This window comes from Blastomyces gilchristii (genome assembly GCF_000003855.2).
Source record: "Blastomyces gilchristii SLH14081 genomic scaffold supercont1.19, whole genome shotgun sequence".
NCBI lineage: Eukaryota > Fungi > Ascomycota > Eurotiomycetes > Onygenales > Ajellomycetaceae > Blastomyces > Blastomyces gilchristii.
In genome coordinates, this window is record NW_003101664.1 from 1078355 (window position 1) to 1095958 (window position 17604).

General features: G+C 46.7%; 5 protein-coding genes across 7 annotated transcripts; 4 read left to right on the plus strand and 1 right to left on the minus strand.

Moving 5' to 3' along the window:
* Positions 1–1287: 1287 nt before the first annotated feature.
* BDBG_07614 (uncharacterized protein) lies at positions 1288–1801 on the plus strand (the record flags this gene model as incomplete). Its single annotated transcript, XM_031723172.1, has 1 exon — positions 1288–1801. A coding segment is annotated over exon 1 (339 nt), but the record flags the coding sequence as incomplete, so codon positions are not given.
* Positions 1802–2882: 1081 nt separating this feature from the next.
* Positions 2883–10510, plus strand: BDBG_07616. Of its 2 annotated transcripts, none has more exons than XM_002622168.2 (4): positions 2883–3827; positions 4107–6233; positions 6334–9513; positions 9569–10510. In XM_002622168.2, the coding sequence occupies exons 1-3, from the start codon at positions 3802–3804 to the stop codon at positions 6524–6526; spliced, it is 2346 nt and encodes a 781-aa protein (XP_002622214.2). In that variant the 5' UTR covers positions 2883–3801; the 3' UTR covers positions 6527–9513; positions 9569–10510. The 2 variants fall into 2 exon arrangements, with proteins under 2 accessions (XP_002622214.2, XP_031580276.1); XM_031723173.1 differs by having other exon boundaries at positions 2883–3035; positions 3107–3827; positions 6334–10077.
* On the minus strand, positions 7588–11750 carry BDBG_07617 (endoribonuclease ysh1). The gene is made up of 5 exons (XM_031723174.1): positions 11291–11750; positions 11115–11212; positions 9561–10704; positions 8820–9486; positions 7588–8742 (listed from the first exon to the last, which is right to left on the minus strand). Exons 1-5 carry the CDS (start codon positions 11441–11443, stop codon positions 8141–8143), a joined length of 2664 nt encoding a protein of 887 aa, XP_031580277.1. The 5' UTR covers positions 11444–11750; the 3' UTR covers positions 7588–8140.
* A 122-nt stretch (positions 11751–11872) lies between these two features.
* On the plus strand, positions 11873–14541 carry BDBG_07618 (uncharacterized protein). The gene is made up of 2 exons (XM_002622170.2): positions 11873–13243; positions 13308–14541. The coding sequence occupies exons 1-2, from the start codon at positions 12178–12180 to the stop codon at positions 14012–14014; spliced, it is 1773 nt and encodes a 590-aa protein (XP_002622216.1). The 5' UTR covers positions 11873–12177; the 3' UTR covers positions 14015–14541.
* A 1043-nt stretch (positions 14542–15584) lies between these two features.
* BDBG_07619 lies at positions 15585–17394 on the plus strand (the record flags this gene model as incomplete). 2 transcript variants are annotated; one of them, XM_031723175.1, is made up of 4 exons in its annotated part: positions 15585–15652; positions 15734–16315; positions 16452–16840; positions 16899–17394. In XM_031723175.1, 3 exons carry the CDS (start codon positions 15585–15587, stop codon positions 16627–16629), a joined length of 828 nt encoding a protein of 275 aa, XP_031580278.1. In that variant the 3' UTR covers positions 16630–16840; positions 16899–17394. The 2 variants fall into 2 exon arrangements, with proteins under 2 accessions (XP_031580278.1, XP_031580279.1); XM_031723176.1 differs by having other exon boundaries at positions 16452–17334.
* Positions 17395–17604: the final 210 nt, after the last annotated feature.

Sequence of the window (17604 nt, forward strand, 5' to 3'; positions counted from 1 at the left end):
TTCTTCTTGTATCATTTTTACTTTCCTTCCTTATTAGTTTTCTAAATTAACCCAACATCCAAATCCCCGAGAGGATCTCTCCCCGCAGTGGAGTTTGAGATTCATCTCATCTACCAAAAGCCAAAAAAAAAAAGGGGAGGGATACGTTATCGTTCCTTAATACGTGCAGGGAAATGAGCTTCACAGCCTTTCTTGGGAATGTCCATTTCATAACCTTAGTAGACTATATGGTTTTCTCACTGAAAACGGTCTTGGGATTTTTTGGGTAATCGGAGATGAGAGCTTATAGCTGAGGTTCAAGGGCTTGAAGGTTTTGAGTTGGCCAAGCAAATAAATGTATTGCACACCACGCACTGTAAATTTTAATTTTTTTTTACCTTTTTCAGACTCATCTTATTCGGTGGATACATGACCTTGGAAGTGCTTTTATCCCTTTTTATCCCTTTATCTTAACTTAAATCGTTCCAAGTAACTCTGGATGTAAGCTTGCATGAGGAAGTTGCACAACACAACACACCACACCACCACTGTTCAAACTTCCAATGTTCTTATTTTTTTTTTTTTTTTTTTTTTTTTTTTCCTACGTAAATTCTGTTTTTCGGGGGCACTGAAAAGGGATTTCACTCACCACCAATAATGAAGAACATGAGATTTTATTTCGTCAAGATACGATACTACTAATCATCAGAATTGTAGATCAGGAATTGTTTTGCTTTTTCCTGATCGGGAACCAATGACCAAAGTAGCCTAGTTGCAGTGTGTGTGTGTGTGCAGTAGTTATGAATGCTGACATATGATTGGTGTCGATCACTTTGGCCTGTGTGCTAGCGGCCACGTAGCTTCATTTGGTAAGCATGACACAAAGGTCAGTCAGATAACTAAGTTAACTACTGTAACTAACTATATTGTTTATTTCTGGATGGATGAATGTATGTATGTCTGTATGTATGTGTTCTCTGTTCTCTGTATTCTTGCGGGTGGAAAGAGGGAAAGGGGGAAAGGGGGGAAGGGTGAAGGGCGAAGGGGGGGGAAACTACTACAAACCACTTCTCTCTTGTCTCTTCTCTCCGGGTCGATCAATGAGAGAGAAGACCTGATCTGATCCCCGGGTTCGATTTAGTCCCTCGCCCCTCTTACCCTATATATTGTACTGATGATATAACTACTGGTTGGTAGTCTTGTTCCTCTATCCAGCTCCCTCTAAGGCCGATGGAAGGAGTATAATGTGGCAAGCTTCGGCGAGGTACGAGGGGGGTTAACTAATAACTATGATTAATAAACCAAACAAAGATAAGTTAACTAGCTAGCGGGTAACTAGTTGAGTTGTGTCTTGGCTGCTGTATATACAGTATTCTGACTGAAAATAACAGAACTACTGCGTATACAGCTGGAGTTAGCTTGGATGTAAGGGAAAAAATAGAGCTTTGAAGATTGCCACCTACCTATAGTTATCTATTCACCCATGAACAGAAAATCTCGGTTTCTTCGAAACGAACTCAGACATCCCGTGCCTAGTTACGGCTGGTTGACTAAGTCACTCCTGGTGGCAGAGCCTGGGCTGGGCCACCTCTGCACTTGCAACGTCCAATTTATCCCCGGGGCTCGAACGCAGCGAGAGAAAGGGCTGAGATGCTCCAAGGCTCCAGGATCCAAGATCCCAGCCCATAATGGCAAGTCCTTTGCCCGTCTTCATGGCATTTGCGGCGGGGGTATACAAGGGGGCGGGGGATACATGGTGTACACTGCGTACATCTGCGTACATCATACAGGGGATTGCTTCTTTTCTTTCTTTTCTTTCTTTCTTTTTTTCTTTCTTTCTTTCTTTTTTCTTTTTTTTTTCTTTTTTCTTTTTTCTTTTTTCTTTTTTTGGCTTTTGGTAGATAAGATCGGGGTCGGGTGTTTTTGTTTCAGCCTCAGGAACAGACCGGAAGCGAAATCAGAGAGATAGCTCTTCTTCTTTATATACATGACATATATATATATATATATATACATAATATAGTCTTATATCGCGGGTATTCTCAGGCTGATAAATCCTCCCAATCCATCTTCTTTAACCCCCCTCCCCTTCCCCCCTTCCCCCTTTCTCTTCTTCTTTTATTTGATCTTCCTGTGCATAACTGATGGCGGTGCCTGCAGACAGCAGACAGAGACTGCAGCCTGTGGCGTCTTCCGTGTTCCCTGTTTTTCCAGGGTCTTTTTATTTTTTCATTTATAATTACAATTCCCACCCCGGATTATATGATTACATTCCCACATCCTGTTTCCCCCTCGGGTTTTTTGGTAGCTAACTAACTAATAAACTAAATAGTTTATGTCTAACTGGTTCTCCGTGGTTAACTAGTTAATGCTTAACATGAGCGTGCTAATTAGTAAGTAAGATCCAAAGGATTTTCAAGATTTGATCCTGTCGAATACTCATCTCATGTAGAAGATCCATGATTAACCACTGTGAAGCATCGCAATAATAATAATAATCATAATAATAATATAAGCCAGTCAATGTTAGTTGTAGGTAGGTAGAGAGAATTGGGTTGGAGTTTAATAAATAACTCTAACATTATTCTTAATAACTAAGTTAATCCGGTCATAATTTTCCCTCGGTTTTTTTTCTCCCTCTGTCCGTCCCGCGATGGTCCGAATAGGAAATATCCAAATAATAAAGAAAAGGTTAAAAATATATTATAAGTAAAAAAGTAAAAAAATGCAGAAGAAGAAATAGAATGGGATTATATTATATTAGATTATATTTTTATTATATTTTATTTTATTATTTCATTTTATTTTATTCTTTTAAGCATGATTTACATCTGGAGAAACACCAAAAGAAAAAGGAAAAATACTGTAACTACTGTAGTACATACATTGGTCAATCAGATAGATGCATTGTTACCTACCCTCTGTTATAGTTATATTAAAACTAGAGTTAAACAGAGTTAAATGTATCCATCCAGCCTTTTCCTGTTCCTGTTCCTTTTCCTGTTCCGGTTCCGGTTCCTGTTCCAGTTCTGCTGCTGTTCTGGTTCTGTTCCTGAGTGAGTTGTGTGGTCTTTTTTCCTCTTTCCTATATTTAAATATTAACTTAACTAAGTTAACTATTTATTAGTTATTTATTATAGTTAACGTTAATAAGTTTAAATACAGCAAACCTCTTTTCATCCAACTTCATTTCTCAACCTCAACCTCAACTTCAACTTCAACTTCACTCTTTCTCTTCTCCCAACCAACTCCACCACTCCACTCCCACCAACTGTCGAGAATAACTTCCTCTGCTCTGCTGCCTTGTTCAATTCCATGAGGGGACGCGCTCTGATCTCTCCTACCCTACCTACATTTCTCTCTTTCATCTCTGCGCCACCTCTCCTCCGCTCCGTACAGCATCCTCTCTCCCGCCTCTGCTTATTTAGCTCCCCGTTCTGGGCCCTGCTGCCTGCTCGAAAAACCTCCGATTCTGCTTCACCACTAGAGAGCTCCTTGCTTTGCTCTTATTTAGCTTATTTAGACCGCTTCAACTCCATCCCACGCCTAGCTGAAAACAAACATCTTTCCCTTCCCCCGTCTCTGCCCAGTTTCGACCCGGGGTTTATAACCTCTACGACATTCCCCTCGAAACATAAATCATAAATATTTCCATATATAATCCCGTTGATTTAAAATCCCTCCTCCTCCCACCCACCCCACACCCGACAGCTGCATCCAGATCTTCAACAGACTCACTCGCTCACACCGCTTTGGGGGGAATCTTTGCTGGCTGGGTGGCTCGTCAACTCCCATGTTTGCTCCTACAAACATTCCGCTGATATGAGCTGGGACCGCCCGATCCATAGGTTAGTCTCGTCTCTTTTTCTTTTTCTTTTTCGTTCTTTTTCTTTTTCGTTCTTTCTGTTCTATTTTGGCAGCCATTGAATGGCCGGATAAATAAATAAATAAAAAAAAAAAAAATGTTGGCTTGCTCGCTGCTTTACCGCTCGCCAATTGTCCGCCCAATAAGGCTTGCAAGACTACTCCACTCTGTACCTAGCTAATAATAATATATCTTGTAACCTTAAAAATTGCAATTTATGCTGACACTTGCTTGGGCACCTGTACATGTACACGGACGACAGTTTCAACTACTCCAATGGCGACCCTCAGACCCCAAAAAGAACCCCGACGTCTGCTGCCTTTGGCGAGTCGGCCTTCCAAACCCCAAAGCTAGAATCCAGCTTCTACGACCCTCGAGTCACCTGGAACACCGCAGATCCTTATGCTTCCAGCCCTGAATTTCTCAAAACCCCCCAGCGACTTGGACTGTCCACCCCCTCCAATCACAACTATCTTCATGGCTTAGCTGATCGGGATTCAACCCTCCTCGACCCCTCGGCCTCGTTTGCTCTGAACCTCTCCCCGCAACTGGAACGGACTTCTCTTTCTGGAACTGTTAGAGGTAGTAAAACGCACGGGTGTACGAAACAGGGCAGCAGCTGCAGATCTGGGAAGAAAGCAGCGGAAGATCAAGGAAATGATGGTGATCAGGACACAATTGACTCCGCAAAACGCTCAGCAGCCTCGATGCAAACCCCTCCCCCGACGAGCACAGGCAGGAGAAAGATGCAGGACAGAAACAACATCAACCCCGGGAATACACATCCAGAGCTGAGGGCCAATGCTAATAATGATAATACAATGGGTCCTCCTGATTCTAGTCACCTGGAGACTCCAAGCCGCGTCGTTGGAATCTCTGCTAATTTGTTTGACGGCCAATCTCCGAACCTATTCCAGATGGCTGCAGGCTCTTCTGCAGACTCACCTTTCTTTCCGCAAAACAGGCTCTTATGGGACCAGGACACGCAGTTTCCGGCTGACTCGCTAGATATATCGGACAATTTTGGAGACCCATTTGGACCGAACCAAACAACGAACAACTTTAATGATACCTTTGATCAGGGCCAATTGCAAAGTGATTCTCTCCAGGTTCCTCAATTCCATACCATGCAAGCACCGTCCGGGTTAGGACATTTCAGCGATCCTCACGCTTTTCATACACACTCAATGGAGCATATAGACTCTAACCTTTATCCTACCTCTTTCTCGACATCCCCCCGTCTCCCCACTGTACGAGATGAGGACCCCGCCATGTTCTTGAGCTCTCCTGCACGGAGATTTGGGTTTTCAGAGCCGACATTACCGCAAGATATGCAGCCCCGACTTGAAACTCGCCAACCCTATCATCATCAGACCGAAGAGTCCAAGCGCGAGAAAAGACTAAAAGAATTGAAACGTGCTAAGAGTCTAGCTCGCCGTAAAGCCGAAGCCCCTGATGAAGCTGCGGATGCCCTACGTCAGTCACGATCTTCGCAACTACTTTCTAGGCGGAACTCAAGTCATTCTACCCAGCCGCATAGCCGTCATGCAAGCGCACATTCGTCCTCTGGCCCTGGCGCTTCTGGTAGTGGTGTAAGAAAGACCCCTGCCAAAGGGCGTCTGTCACCGTTGAAAACACAGACGCCCTCCTTTCATTGTCCGAGTTCGTCGGCTGCCTTACACGCCCCTGTTGAGTCAGTGGTTTTAAAAATCGGGAAAGATGGACGAGCTAAAACTGAAATGGCAGTAGTACCTGAGCCGCCAACGTCCTTTAATGCTCGCCGGCCAGGGATGGATGTGGATGAGTTGTCCACCGAGAGTGAGACTGAGTCCTCAGATGAATCCGATTTTCCAGTTTCTCACAGTACGAACCCTTCTTTTAATATACACCCTGAATCAACTCCACGGCAGCGCGACGTTTTGCGTGCCCATTCCACCTCGCGCCCACAATCTAAGAGCTCTTCCTATTCATCAACCATTGCATCTCCACACTCAGGACGACATTCTCCGTGGACAAGTTCTTCCCGTGGAAGTGGGAGGCTACCGCAATATCCCACCCAGAAAGACGGCTGGATGTCGGACGACGATACAGGCGACGCACAACATGCACTGAAGCAAGTGTTGAAGGGACGGAATAGACAACAGGCTAGGCAGCCCGCACCCCTCTATAACCAAAAGACACGCTCCTCGCATGCTCTGAGAACATTACGATCATCCCCGCCAGAGTTCCGTAGTCAATTCGATTCCCGCCGCAGAGAGATCAGCTCGCCGACCACAATGACGGATCCTGATTTTGCAACGCCTACCACCGAGCGCCAAAGCAATCCTAGCAATGGGACTAGATGTGTTTGTAACTCGATGGATAATGGCGGGCATCTGATGATTCAGTGGTATGTTTACTGTCTTCCTCCATATAATACTTCCTCCTTTTTTTTTTTTTTTTTTTTTTTTTTTTTTTTTTTTTTTTTTTTAAACTAACCTCCTCACCAGCGAATCCTGCACCCATTGGCTCCATACCAAATGCGTCGGCTTGGACCGCCAGAGTCTTCCGCCTGTCTACATATGTATATATTGCACACAGACGCCGATGCGAGGCGGCCGGATTCGGGACCCCTTAGCAGGCGGCGCCGGCGGCCACATCCCAACATCCCCCTTAGCTCATAAATCATACCGGTTCCGGTAGCCGGTCTCATCCTCACGTTAACTCTCTCTCTTACCCTCCTGTCTATCTATTCCCTTTGTGATACACGGTTATATATTATTTTGTCACTCGATTGCCGGATGCGTGTATTACCTGTCCAGCTGTTTGACTTGATTAGTACATGGAGCCACGTTATTGCTATTGTTTTTCTCTTTTAACTGTTATCTTCCTTTTTAAACCATGCCGGTCAGCGATGACCCCCTCATACTCTTTTTAGCCCGTTTAACGCAACCAGTTCCCGCTGGAAGACCGAGAGAATCGTATTTCCTTTTTAATTACACATTTTATTTATTATTCCTTTTAAATCGCTTTTTTTTTTTTTTTTTTTTCGTTTCTTCTCTGTTTCCGTTTTAAAACCTTATCCTCTTCCCCCACATAATTACAATTACAATTTTCCAATACCCCGCTTCGCAATTCTCTTCTTTTTTCCTTTTATTTTCCCTTTCCTTTCTTTCGTTGTTTCCCACCACCTCGTGTTGGCATGAGATGCAAATCCACCACAGTATCGGACCTTTTTTTTATATATTTTTTTTCTTCCGTGGGTGTGATGAACGCCAACGCGACTCCCGGCTGGATCTTCGCATTCCCATATGTTCCGTTTTCAGTTTTTACACTGTTCACCGCACATATGTCTATATGCCTGTTGCCTTTCCCCCCAAATGTTACCTGTTAGAATACGCGCAGTATCTACCCCCCGCTACTGGCTACGACAAGAGCCTGTTTAAGGAAGCCCCAGCTAACCTACCACCTGCTGCTGCTTCTCATCTTACGTCATGCATGCCGACACGTCTACGTCAGCTCTTCCTTCGTTTTCTTTTCTTTTCTTTCTTTTCCTTCTTCTGCGTTGTGCCTATTAAGTAATAATATATGTACGGCTAGGTGTCGTGTCTCCTGCCTTTGTCAGAGTAGTTAATGTTATGTATGGGTTTTGTTTCTTTTTTAACTTTCCTGTACCTGGTCCGTGTGCTATTATTTCCTTTGTTGTCTCGTTTTCTTGTAATTGATGGATGGATAGGATAGGATAGTGATTAGTGGGTTGGTGGAGATGGATGAAACTGAGACGGATGGGTAGGTAGTTGTGTGAGAGTATGATACTATGGTATATCCCCAATGGAGATTATTGTTTTTGCTACATGGATATATGGGCTATGCGGAGGGTCGTGTGTGGATGGACCTCTGTCTCTCTCTCTCTCTCTTATATATATATATATGTGTGTGTGTGTGTGTTTGGTGTGCTGTCTAATGACCGGCCGTCTATAGTTTTCAGGTCTTTAGATTCTTAATTAATCTCGCATGACGAGTTATAGGGACGTACGTAACAGGCTAATAGAGCGATGATGCAAATGCTTGCGTCCATCCCGAAATTACTTGCTCAGTTTGAGTTTGCTTGACAGATATCAAAATCAAAAAAAAAAAAAAAAAAAAAAAAAAAAAAATCAGACGCCACAATCCCCATGCCCAATCTCCAATCGTTTCATATTCTAGAAATACAGTTCACGTAGATCCCATTCCCTCCCTGCCTCCCCTTCCCCCCAATATCAAAACAACCCCGACCCCCCCTTCTTCGACCCCCCATGCCCTGTGCCCTATCCTCCCTTACAGCTCCCCACCCCACAACCCCGCCACCGTCTCCACCGCCCGCTCAACAACCACCCGCACCCGATCCCTCAACACCGCATACCCGCACTCCACCTCCAGCGTCTCCAGCCACACCCGCGCCACATGCTTGTCGACCCGGATCTCCAGGCCCGGCACCGGAATGCCAAGGCTGTGCAGCCGCTCGAGCTCGGCGCATTCAAGCTCGTGCACGTCTTCTGGCGTGAGGTCGTCTTCGGGTGCTGTTGTTGTTGGGGCCGGGGCCGGGGCCGGGGAGGGAGAAGGGGAGGGGGCGGGGGCGTTTGTCCCGCCCGAGGCTGCCGGGGTGGAGACGGCGCTGGTGGTGTCTGTGTCTGGTTTTAGGAGTGTAGATGCTGATGTTGATGTGCCGTTGTGTTTAAGAGGAGTGGTGGTAGTGGTGGGGGCAAAGGAGGTGTGTTTTATCTTTGGCTTTTCTATCGGGGCAATGTTGGGGCCGAATTGCGCTTCGAGTAGCATGCAGAGGCGCGCGAGGCGTTCTTCTGCGGTTAGGTTGGAATGTGGGTTTGGTAAGTTGAGGGGCGGGGCGTGCGAATGTAGATGCTGGTGCTGTTTGCTTGAGCCTGCAGAAGCAATACCAAAAGTTAGAAAACGGTAAAATATTTGCAAAGGGGGATGACGGACGACAGGGGTTTCATACGTTTTACAGAAGCTGGGCTTGTCTCCACTGTCAGCAGCACGGCCATCACCGCATCGGCAATCCCATCGTTCATCATATTCCCTTCCCACTCGACCGCCACCTCTCGCGTCCGTGGGGTGTAGCGGATAGTCACGCAGCCCATCACCAGATATGCTAGTGATTCATCTGTCGGAATCTCCTCATCAGCTTCCTCTTCCTCCTCTTCTTTCTTCACAAGCCCACTCTCCTCTTCAAAACCGTTCGTCTTTACGTCCTCAGTCTTATGGCGCTGGGGACGGATTTCCTCAATAGACCCAAAAGTCCCCTCCAGCGCCCATCGGATCAAGTCAATACTCGCTGTGCTGAGCGTAATAAGCTGCTTACAAGTGATGGTCGTGGTAGCAAGCCCTGCATACTCTCTAAGATCTTCCGGCGCCATCAGGGATAACTTGAATCCGTTTTGTACAAGAACCCCATTCATAATTCGCGACTCGTTATGGTCGGATGGTGGTGAGCTCTCTGCGAGACGCCCAACAACTTTGGCCACCTTGTCGACTTGGAAGGGTATTCGGACTTCCTCGCAGTTTGCTGGTGTATATACTTTGACCTTGACGGTTTTGTCCGCATTTAAACTTAGTAATTTTGATTTCAGGCGCATCATTTGATTTTTTTCGCCGTGAACAAGGATCTGTCACGAATAGTTAGTACAAAAAAAGTACGTTATAGAGATAAAGTTTAACAGGAGGTGGTTAAATAACTTACCACAACAGGGGCAGCAACTTCCTCAATAAATTCGCGATTCTCCATCCCATCTACGTGGGCCGCAAAACTGATTTCGTCCACGGTGCATCGCCTCGGAATCATGACTTTTTGCTCATCATCTCCAGCAGCCATTCTCCTGGCTGGACCAACTGCATTTCTACCACTCATCACCGCTGGAATCTGCTCTGGCTCATTTAGGATCTGTTTGCCCATGGTCCCCTCAACACTGTAACCCGTCATGATAACACCGTTACGTTCGCTTGGTGCCCACCGCTCTAGAAGTTCCCGACTGGTGCCTGTTTGCAGCATACCAGGAGACGCAAGCATGACGCAGCCGCCAACATCATCGAAGCGCTCAATGCTCCTTACACTGCGTACGAAACGGAAATCCCACGGTCCGGCGCTTACGCTCTTGTCTCCGGAAGCTTCAGCCTCCGCCATTCGCTGGCGGAAGAGACGTTTGATATTTTCGTTCATGGCTCCGATGTATGTCTGATAGACAACCATACATCTCCGTGCGATGTTTCCGATATAGTAGATAGGAATTTTCTGCAGCTCTGGATGCCGACTCCAGTATTCGTCGAGAATTAATAGGAGTTCCTGCGCTCGTCCCAGGGCAAAAACTGGCATGAGAACTCGTCCTCCTCGATTCAGAACTCCGGTGATAGATTTCATGAGGGCTGCTTCTCGCTCCAAGCGAGGTGGGTTGGAAGATACACCGAATGTGGATTCCGTGATGAGGACATCAATTTTGATGCCCTTGGGTGCTTCCGCGGATATAAGATGGCGGTCTTCTTCACGAGAGTAGTCACCCGTAAATAGAATGTTAAGACCGGCGATTGATATTAGGAACATTGCTGCGCCAAGGACATGACCAGCGGGAAATGGAGTAATGCGAATGCTATTGATCGTATGGGTGGTGTTAAAATCAATGGCCTCTATTTGGGATAAGGTCGAAAGATGATCTTGTTCGGTGTAGAGAGTTGTGCGCTGGTCGGAGGAAGACGACGTATTGCTGACCCGGACATTGTCCTGGATCAACCATTTGTAAATAGCTTTGGTAGCATGGGTCATAAAAACCCGCCCTTTGAAATTGGTTTTGCTAAGGACGTACGGTAGACTGGCTGAGTGGTCCAAATGGAAACTAGGCGGTGCCAAACACAGGGGGTTAGCTATGTGTCCAGCTTTCAAGTATGGAAAATAGACCAAGATACGCAGCTTAAGGAAACAGGGGTGGGTATGGTATGTAGGCACTGGTTGCTAAGGTTGAGAGCAATACAAGGTGATACGGAGAAACAAGAAACATAGAGGACGAAGACAAAAAGTAATTTCATTTGTTTTCTGATATGTATATATATCCAGGACAAGGGAAAATAAAGAGGTGATAAAGGTTGTGTGGGTAATTTCCCAAAAAATCGAAGCAGAGTGCTGTTCTGCGAATGCTGACAGTTCTTGGTACACAGTACAACCATACTCTTATCCCTCCAATCCAGAATATCCGCACCAAGATCAAAATTTAAGACATGGTAAAACAAAATAAAAAGTTCTACGTACTGGCTTATAAGAAGAATATCGACAGTGCTGAGGTCGAAATCGTCGAAGAAGGGGAGGGCAGCGAAACCTTCTTTGGCTGGGTGCATTCCAGCATCAAGCTATACAGTTGGGAGTCAGCGAGACAGGACAGCGACGCGGCGCAACGGACAACGACAAACAAAACAACAATTGCTCACCATAACTGTCTTCCCCTTGTATTGGATGATATGACACGACCTCCCGACCTCATTTCCACCTCCCAGATTGTAGAACAGGAGCTCATCAGAAGGGTCAACGGGCTCATCACCGCCAGTGGCCTGGAGGGCAGACGCCTTTCGCTTGGTTGCCATGATATATATTGGTATATGTATTGATGTCTCCCACTTCCCTAGCTAGATAGACGTAGCATCCGTAAATTGTGTGATATTTTGACCTGTATCACAAATCCAGTATTCCCAGGCGCACCGAGAAGCGAAGCTTGTTTAACGAGCCATCCCTCTCTCGAGGACCGGTTGGGGCTCAGCTGTGGCACTCCAACGTAGGATATACCGGCCCGTAGATTGCAGTGGTATCCGCTGCAGGTATCTAGTGATCCCTGCTTGAATAATCGCGTTAATATTGCTCCTCGCACTTCGCGTTTATCGTTGAACGTCGTCGTTGATCTTCCACCGCAGAAATTGACCTCAACAGATGGATTGCTTATATCATCAGCTCCTCACGTGACCGTGAGCCCTTATCAAAGCCGCATCAAACTCCTTCCAACTTCCAAACAACAAGGACAAGGAACGAAGACAACATCAAATATCCGACATCTATATCAACACCCAGCTAGACAACTGCGATAGGAAGAATATATAGGAACCGTTCGTGACTGCCCGGTTATACGATATCGCATCACATCCCTGTCCACGCCTGGCAGAATGACTCTGAGATGACCGCGTTTCCTCCACACGTCTCTTGGCCGGGCGCATTGCTCTCCCTCTTCACTCGGTTCTTTTGCGAGTTGACGCTTCACTCGTGAGCTTAACAGCTATTCACATTTAGCGCTTCTCCTCTGCGCCTCTTGGGCGATCTCCTATTCACCATGGCCCAGACGCAACCTCAGCAATTTGCTGCACAGGCCTTCTCCCCGCCTGCCTCCACTCCGTCCCCATCTCCTGGAGCCCCGTCTCCCGTCAGCGGCATTGCCCCTCCTCCGAAACGACAACGCCTCTCACCTTTACCTCAGACTCACTCTCCCTACGCATCTCCTAGCTTTGGCACATTACAGCTGCCTCGTACAGGAAGCCCAGGTAGCGGCAACTTTGCCAACGGTACCTCCACTCCAACCATGGCTGCCCCTCCGCCTCCAGGAGTTATGGGACCACCATCAAGGCCCGTCGAGAAAGCCACCGATACAGCTGAACTAACCGATGTTTTGGCTTCATCTGGCATCGATGTGAGAGAAGAGGAGGAATATTTGACCCACGCATATGGACAGGCTCCCACGAAGCAACCGCCGCGGATCCAAACGAATTTCAACAACTCCTTTGCCTCCCAACCGTCTGCTGGTAGAGTCTCCGCAGGAACCAGCTTTGTCGGCTCAACGCTGCAGAAACCAACGCCCACGCAGAGTGCATTTCCTGTTCGTACATCAAATACTGCGGAACCCGCCACCGTACAAACGCCCGAGGCTACCGCCGAAGATGAAAAGCTACGCAAAGATACTGCAGCAAGCAGGCGTACACAATACCCGCTGCAGGCGCCTTTTCTATTCACGGCAATGGTGGAAGATCGAATACAAAAGCGAGCCTATGACCTTGGAGTGCGGATGCCGGCACAAGGCGTTTATCGTCCGTTCCCAGGCCGCGCTGCTGGCCCGGTCGAGGTGACAGGTCCGGATGGTTCTTCAGTGATACGTACCGGCAAAACACTTTTGACCCAAGATGCTCCACTTGGCGACATTCTGTCTTTGATATCTCTGGCCTGTGAAGAACGGCTTCGCTCTGTGGTCGATCATTCTTACTCGATTGCAAACAACCGACGTGCAAATTCTCACGGCGCTGTTCCATTAGAATGGAGCGACGTCGCAGTTACATTAACACCCCCTGGTGAAAAGGTGGAGGGCCCGTCGGGCAGAGAGACGGCTGCTAACACACTAACTCCTAAACGTATGCAAATGGTGCGGCCATGGAAACTTATGATAACCACTGAGCTAACTATCGTATCTACTAGGTCCTCTATCGGACACCTCAAAGAGTGATGAACCTCCAAACAAGAACCAGATCACAGTAGCCAATATCATCGCGAAACGGAGCCGCAGCCTAATCGAAAAGGACATGTCACATGAAGAACGACGGGCTCGTAAACGAGCTAGAAGGAGTGCTGACGCGATCCTAGGCGGTGATTCCAATAGAGCGGACTCTGTTGGAGCTACCACCCCCGGCGCCGCCACACCCACTGTTCTAGCCAGTGAACGTCCTCCGGATGACCGCAAAACCACAAAAAAGGACTTGAAAAAGGCCGACTCCAAGGTGACAGAAGCCGTGCAGCATCAGCAGTCCGTCGAAACGGCGCGGATGGCCACGAACAGCCTGACGTCGGGCGTCAGATTTGGCGGGAAAAAGAAAACCTACAGCTGGCTAACCAGTGGATCTCCTGCAACATCGCGGAGTGGTTTTTCCACGCCACCAAGGATCAGTGCTGCTGGTGCCGTTCCAGGCGCGTCTGCTGCAAAACCTAGTGGCGGTAGCGCTGGAGGAGCTAGTAAACCCGTGGCTAAAAAGATGGGAGATTGGCGAGAGGATGACAAGGAGCGTGGAGCCGGGATCCAGATTAGGGACATCCTTTTCGTGTTGGAGGTGGACGGGAAGGGCACGAAGCATCTACAAAAGGCTTACTCGAAGGAATCCAAAGAGGATACGGACAGACCGGTGCTGTAGTAGCCTTATTAAAGTCTAACCCCGCAAATTGAAGAAGTGGCATGTTGAGAGCAAGGAGAATTACGGAGCACAGGCCTCTTTGGTTAACCCTTGGTTGTCTCGTCTCATTCTAACTCCATTCCCCAGGTTGTTTGGCCGAGGCCGGTTTTTTTTCTTCCTTCTTTTCCAGTTTTACACATGGATGGGTTAGTTTATTATTAATTACCTTATGTTTTATTAGTTTAATCCATCTGCAGTTGCATAAATATGTACTGCTCTGCATGAAAGTGGCATCAAAAAATTGCTACAGTTCTGATATTCTCCCTATTTACTTTGTTCTACGAGCACTATCAAGCATAGCTCATCTCTTTCTCAGCTGTAGATTTGTCATTTTTCCACCTCCGTTTTAATTCATTCTCTACGGGTTCTTCTCCAGGCGGACACAGTGTCCATACAGATAATATGGCCCTATCCATGGCTATTACTGGTCGCCATTCTGAAGATTAATGGCTGTTTCCGCTTTATCTTCTTCCCTAACTATTTCGCTATTAGGAAATCACTTATTGTAAGACGATACGCGGGATCTGAGATACGCGTTGACATGGATAATAATTCCCAACTTACATAAATTCGGTGTGTTCGTGTCAGAATCTGCATCGACGGCGCATTTATTTATTTATTTATATTATTTTTTCGATGTCCTCCGGCGTTGGTTATCTCCCCACCAAATCCGGCCCAACGGGACATAACACCGGCCTTGCTTTGCCTTCACTGTTCCTCGTTTTTTTATATGAAAATTATGCGATGGCTACCTGCGAAGATCCCGGCCCGGCCTGTTCTTTTTGCTCTATATGGAGTATCCTGGTGGAGCTCAATGAGAAGCTCGAGGCTCGACTTTGTTAACTCAAGCCCTGTTTCTTTCCTGATTGTGAACATGTGGTTGAAATGTCTGCTTTTTCTATCTAAATCATTCATTTCATTAAATTTCCCCGACCCCCGACCCTATTGGCCCTTTTAAGCTGGTTTTGAATGGACAATAATACATGCACAGCAGCGGAAGAAACCCGGTTATACCGCTATGGATGAGTTATTTCTTGAACATAACGCGTTCTTACATGAGCCCATGCTTCTGCCTCTGCTCCAACAGGGGCATGCTATCCGGCGCCGGAACGATAAATACGTTCGCCGTTGGCGTTGTATGTACATCGTGCTTCTTGCTTCATGCTTCGAGCTGCTTGCGGCGGAGCTTCCAACAATGTGTGGCCACCGTGCAGATTATGAAATTTGCCATTGCCAACAACGCAACGCGATGCGAGGGGGAAGGAAAAAGAGAATCAAAAACACGGGGGAGAATGCCATGCGGCCAGCAGCAATTTATATGATTGCATATTATTGCGTTTTACATATATCAGACCTCTTTGATTCACTCCTGTGCGTGCATCTCGGCGGACCGCCAGTGATATATATATATATATCTACCTATTTACTTCTCTCTTTATATATATGTATATAGAGAGGCATATATGCCACTCTCACATTCCAACAAGCGGATGACAGGAGAGGAGGTAAAATGATGTTCATCGCTTGCCTGATGGCCGTGGCCATCGCCCCGGGCCTTGTATCATCAACGCCAACTCCAAGTTCCAGGGAAATTCTTGCGTAAGTACCTCTACTCCAACCTTTTACACTCCAATTCGACCCATCGTGAGCAAATGTGAAGACAAAATGAGGCTGGAAGAGAGAAGAGGAAAACCACCTTATACTGACTGACAACATCCCTCCCCGCGCCGTAAGCATCCAACCCGGCCAACTCATAATAGACACTTTCGCCCGCCTCCAGCAACCCAGCCAACCTGGCTTCAATGAAACCACGACCAGTACCGCCGCCTCCGCCTGTGCTCTGAGCCCTAACTTCGACGCCTCTGCCTCCGAACCCACCGCGCCCCTCGCATACATCAACCCCGCCCTCCTCCACGAGGGTCAAGGAAACAGCAACAGCAGCAGCAGCAGCAGCAAATTCAAAAGCAACAGCAGCGCTAGTGCCAGTGCCAGTGCCAGTGCCAGTGCCAACGGCACGAGCCTCTGCGGCGCCTCCATCATAGTTATCAACCCGTTTTTGACCAAGGCGATAGCCGCGACGGTTGGGGGCGGTTGTGGGAACTGTTCGCTGTATGATCTTGAACTGTCGGAGGTGGCATGGCGGGAGTTGACGGGGACGGGGCCAGTTAGGGAGGGAGGAGGGGAGGAGGGGGAACCTGAGGGGTTGAAACCGGGCTCTGTGTGGAAAGCTAAAAGAGAGAATATTAGTGTTTCTATTCAGTGGTAAGTGATGGAGAATTCTTTGTCTTTTTTTCCTTTTTTCCTTTTTTCTTTTTTTTCTTTTTTTTTTTGCCCTTTATTTGTATGTCTATCTTGTTACTCACAAGCATAAAAAACTTACTTTTTGTTCCCCTCTCAGGATGATTTCACCACTTTTATCAGCCAACAGTGGTCCACAGGTGTCGCTCGATATCGGTCAGAAACAAAGTCTGAATACGAGTCAGGCTTCAAATACGTCTAACAAGGCGCGTGTTCCCGTCTCGCCTGGAATGCGCCAAGTGCGAATATGGGAATCATGGCAGAAGGAGAGGGGGTAAGGGAGATTGCTAGAATTATTTTTTTAGGGGGGAATTGGATCTGTTATCTATTGCACAATTTGACATCACCCATGTTTATTTCTATCATCATCTTTCTGTATTATTATTCTTTTTCTTCACCTTCCTTTTTATCATTATAAGATTTCCCCCTGGAATTGATATATATATTTGTTGCCTTTTTACCCCCTTGTCCCAACTAATCATGCTACAAGTAAGCATCATTCATATTCATAGCATCTCTATGTATTTTCTAACAAGAATGATCCAAGAGGACAAAACAGGCCCATGGCCCATCTGCCATACGGTAGTCGTCAGAAAATTTCCATCTTGCTCAAACAGCCTCGCCCAAATCTATGTGCAGCGCACACAGACGAAGCGCAGTGAGCGGCTTAACTCAACTCATCTCGCCCGCTAGCCAGCCAGCATAACATGACACGCCGCCCTTGGGCGGAGATATTAGGCGGGATAAAAGGGGATGGATGGCGGGTATGTCAGAAGTGACATGCTTTGTTTTTGTTCACCTTCATCATAAATATATACATATATATATGTACCTTGATTTTGCGCCCCTTTGCTCCAAAGTCCAAGGCGCGTTTTCGTCTTCCCAAGTGTGTGTATCATTCAATCAATCAAGCCAAAGAAGTAGGAAAACAGGGAAAACAAGGCAAGAAGAGGAGGGAATTAGAAAAAAAAAAAAAAAAAAAAAAGGCAGCAAAACAAGAGTCATGGACGAGAACAAGGAAAAATAAAAAATAAAAATAAAAATAAAAATAATAGCAGTAGTGTAAAGCTTTCCCATGCACTGTAATGTACTTTAGTAGTAAGTAGTAGTAAACAAACAATCTCACACGCACACTGAGTGAGTTCCGCTCGCACACGCCTCCTCCACGCCAATTGATTACTGGTGATGAAAAGCCGCCCCAAAGCCAAAACAACCTAATTAACCAAGTCAAAAAAGAAAAGAAAAGGTAATTA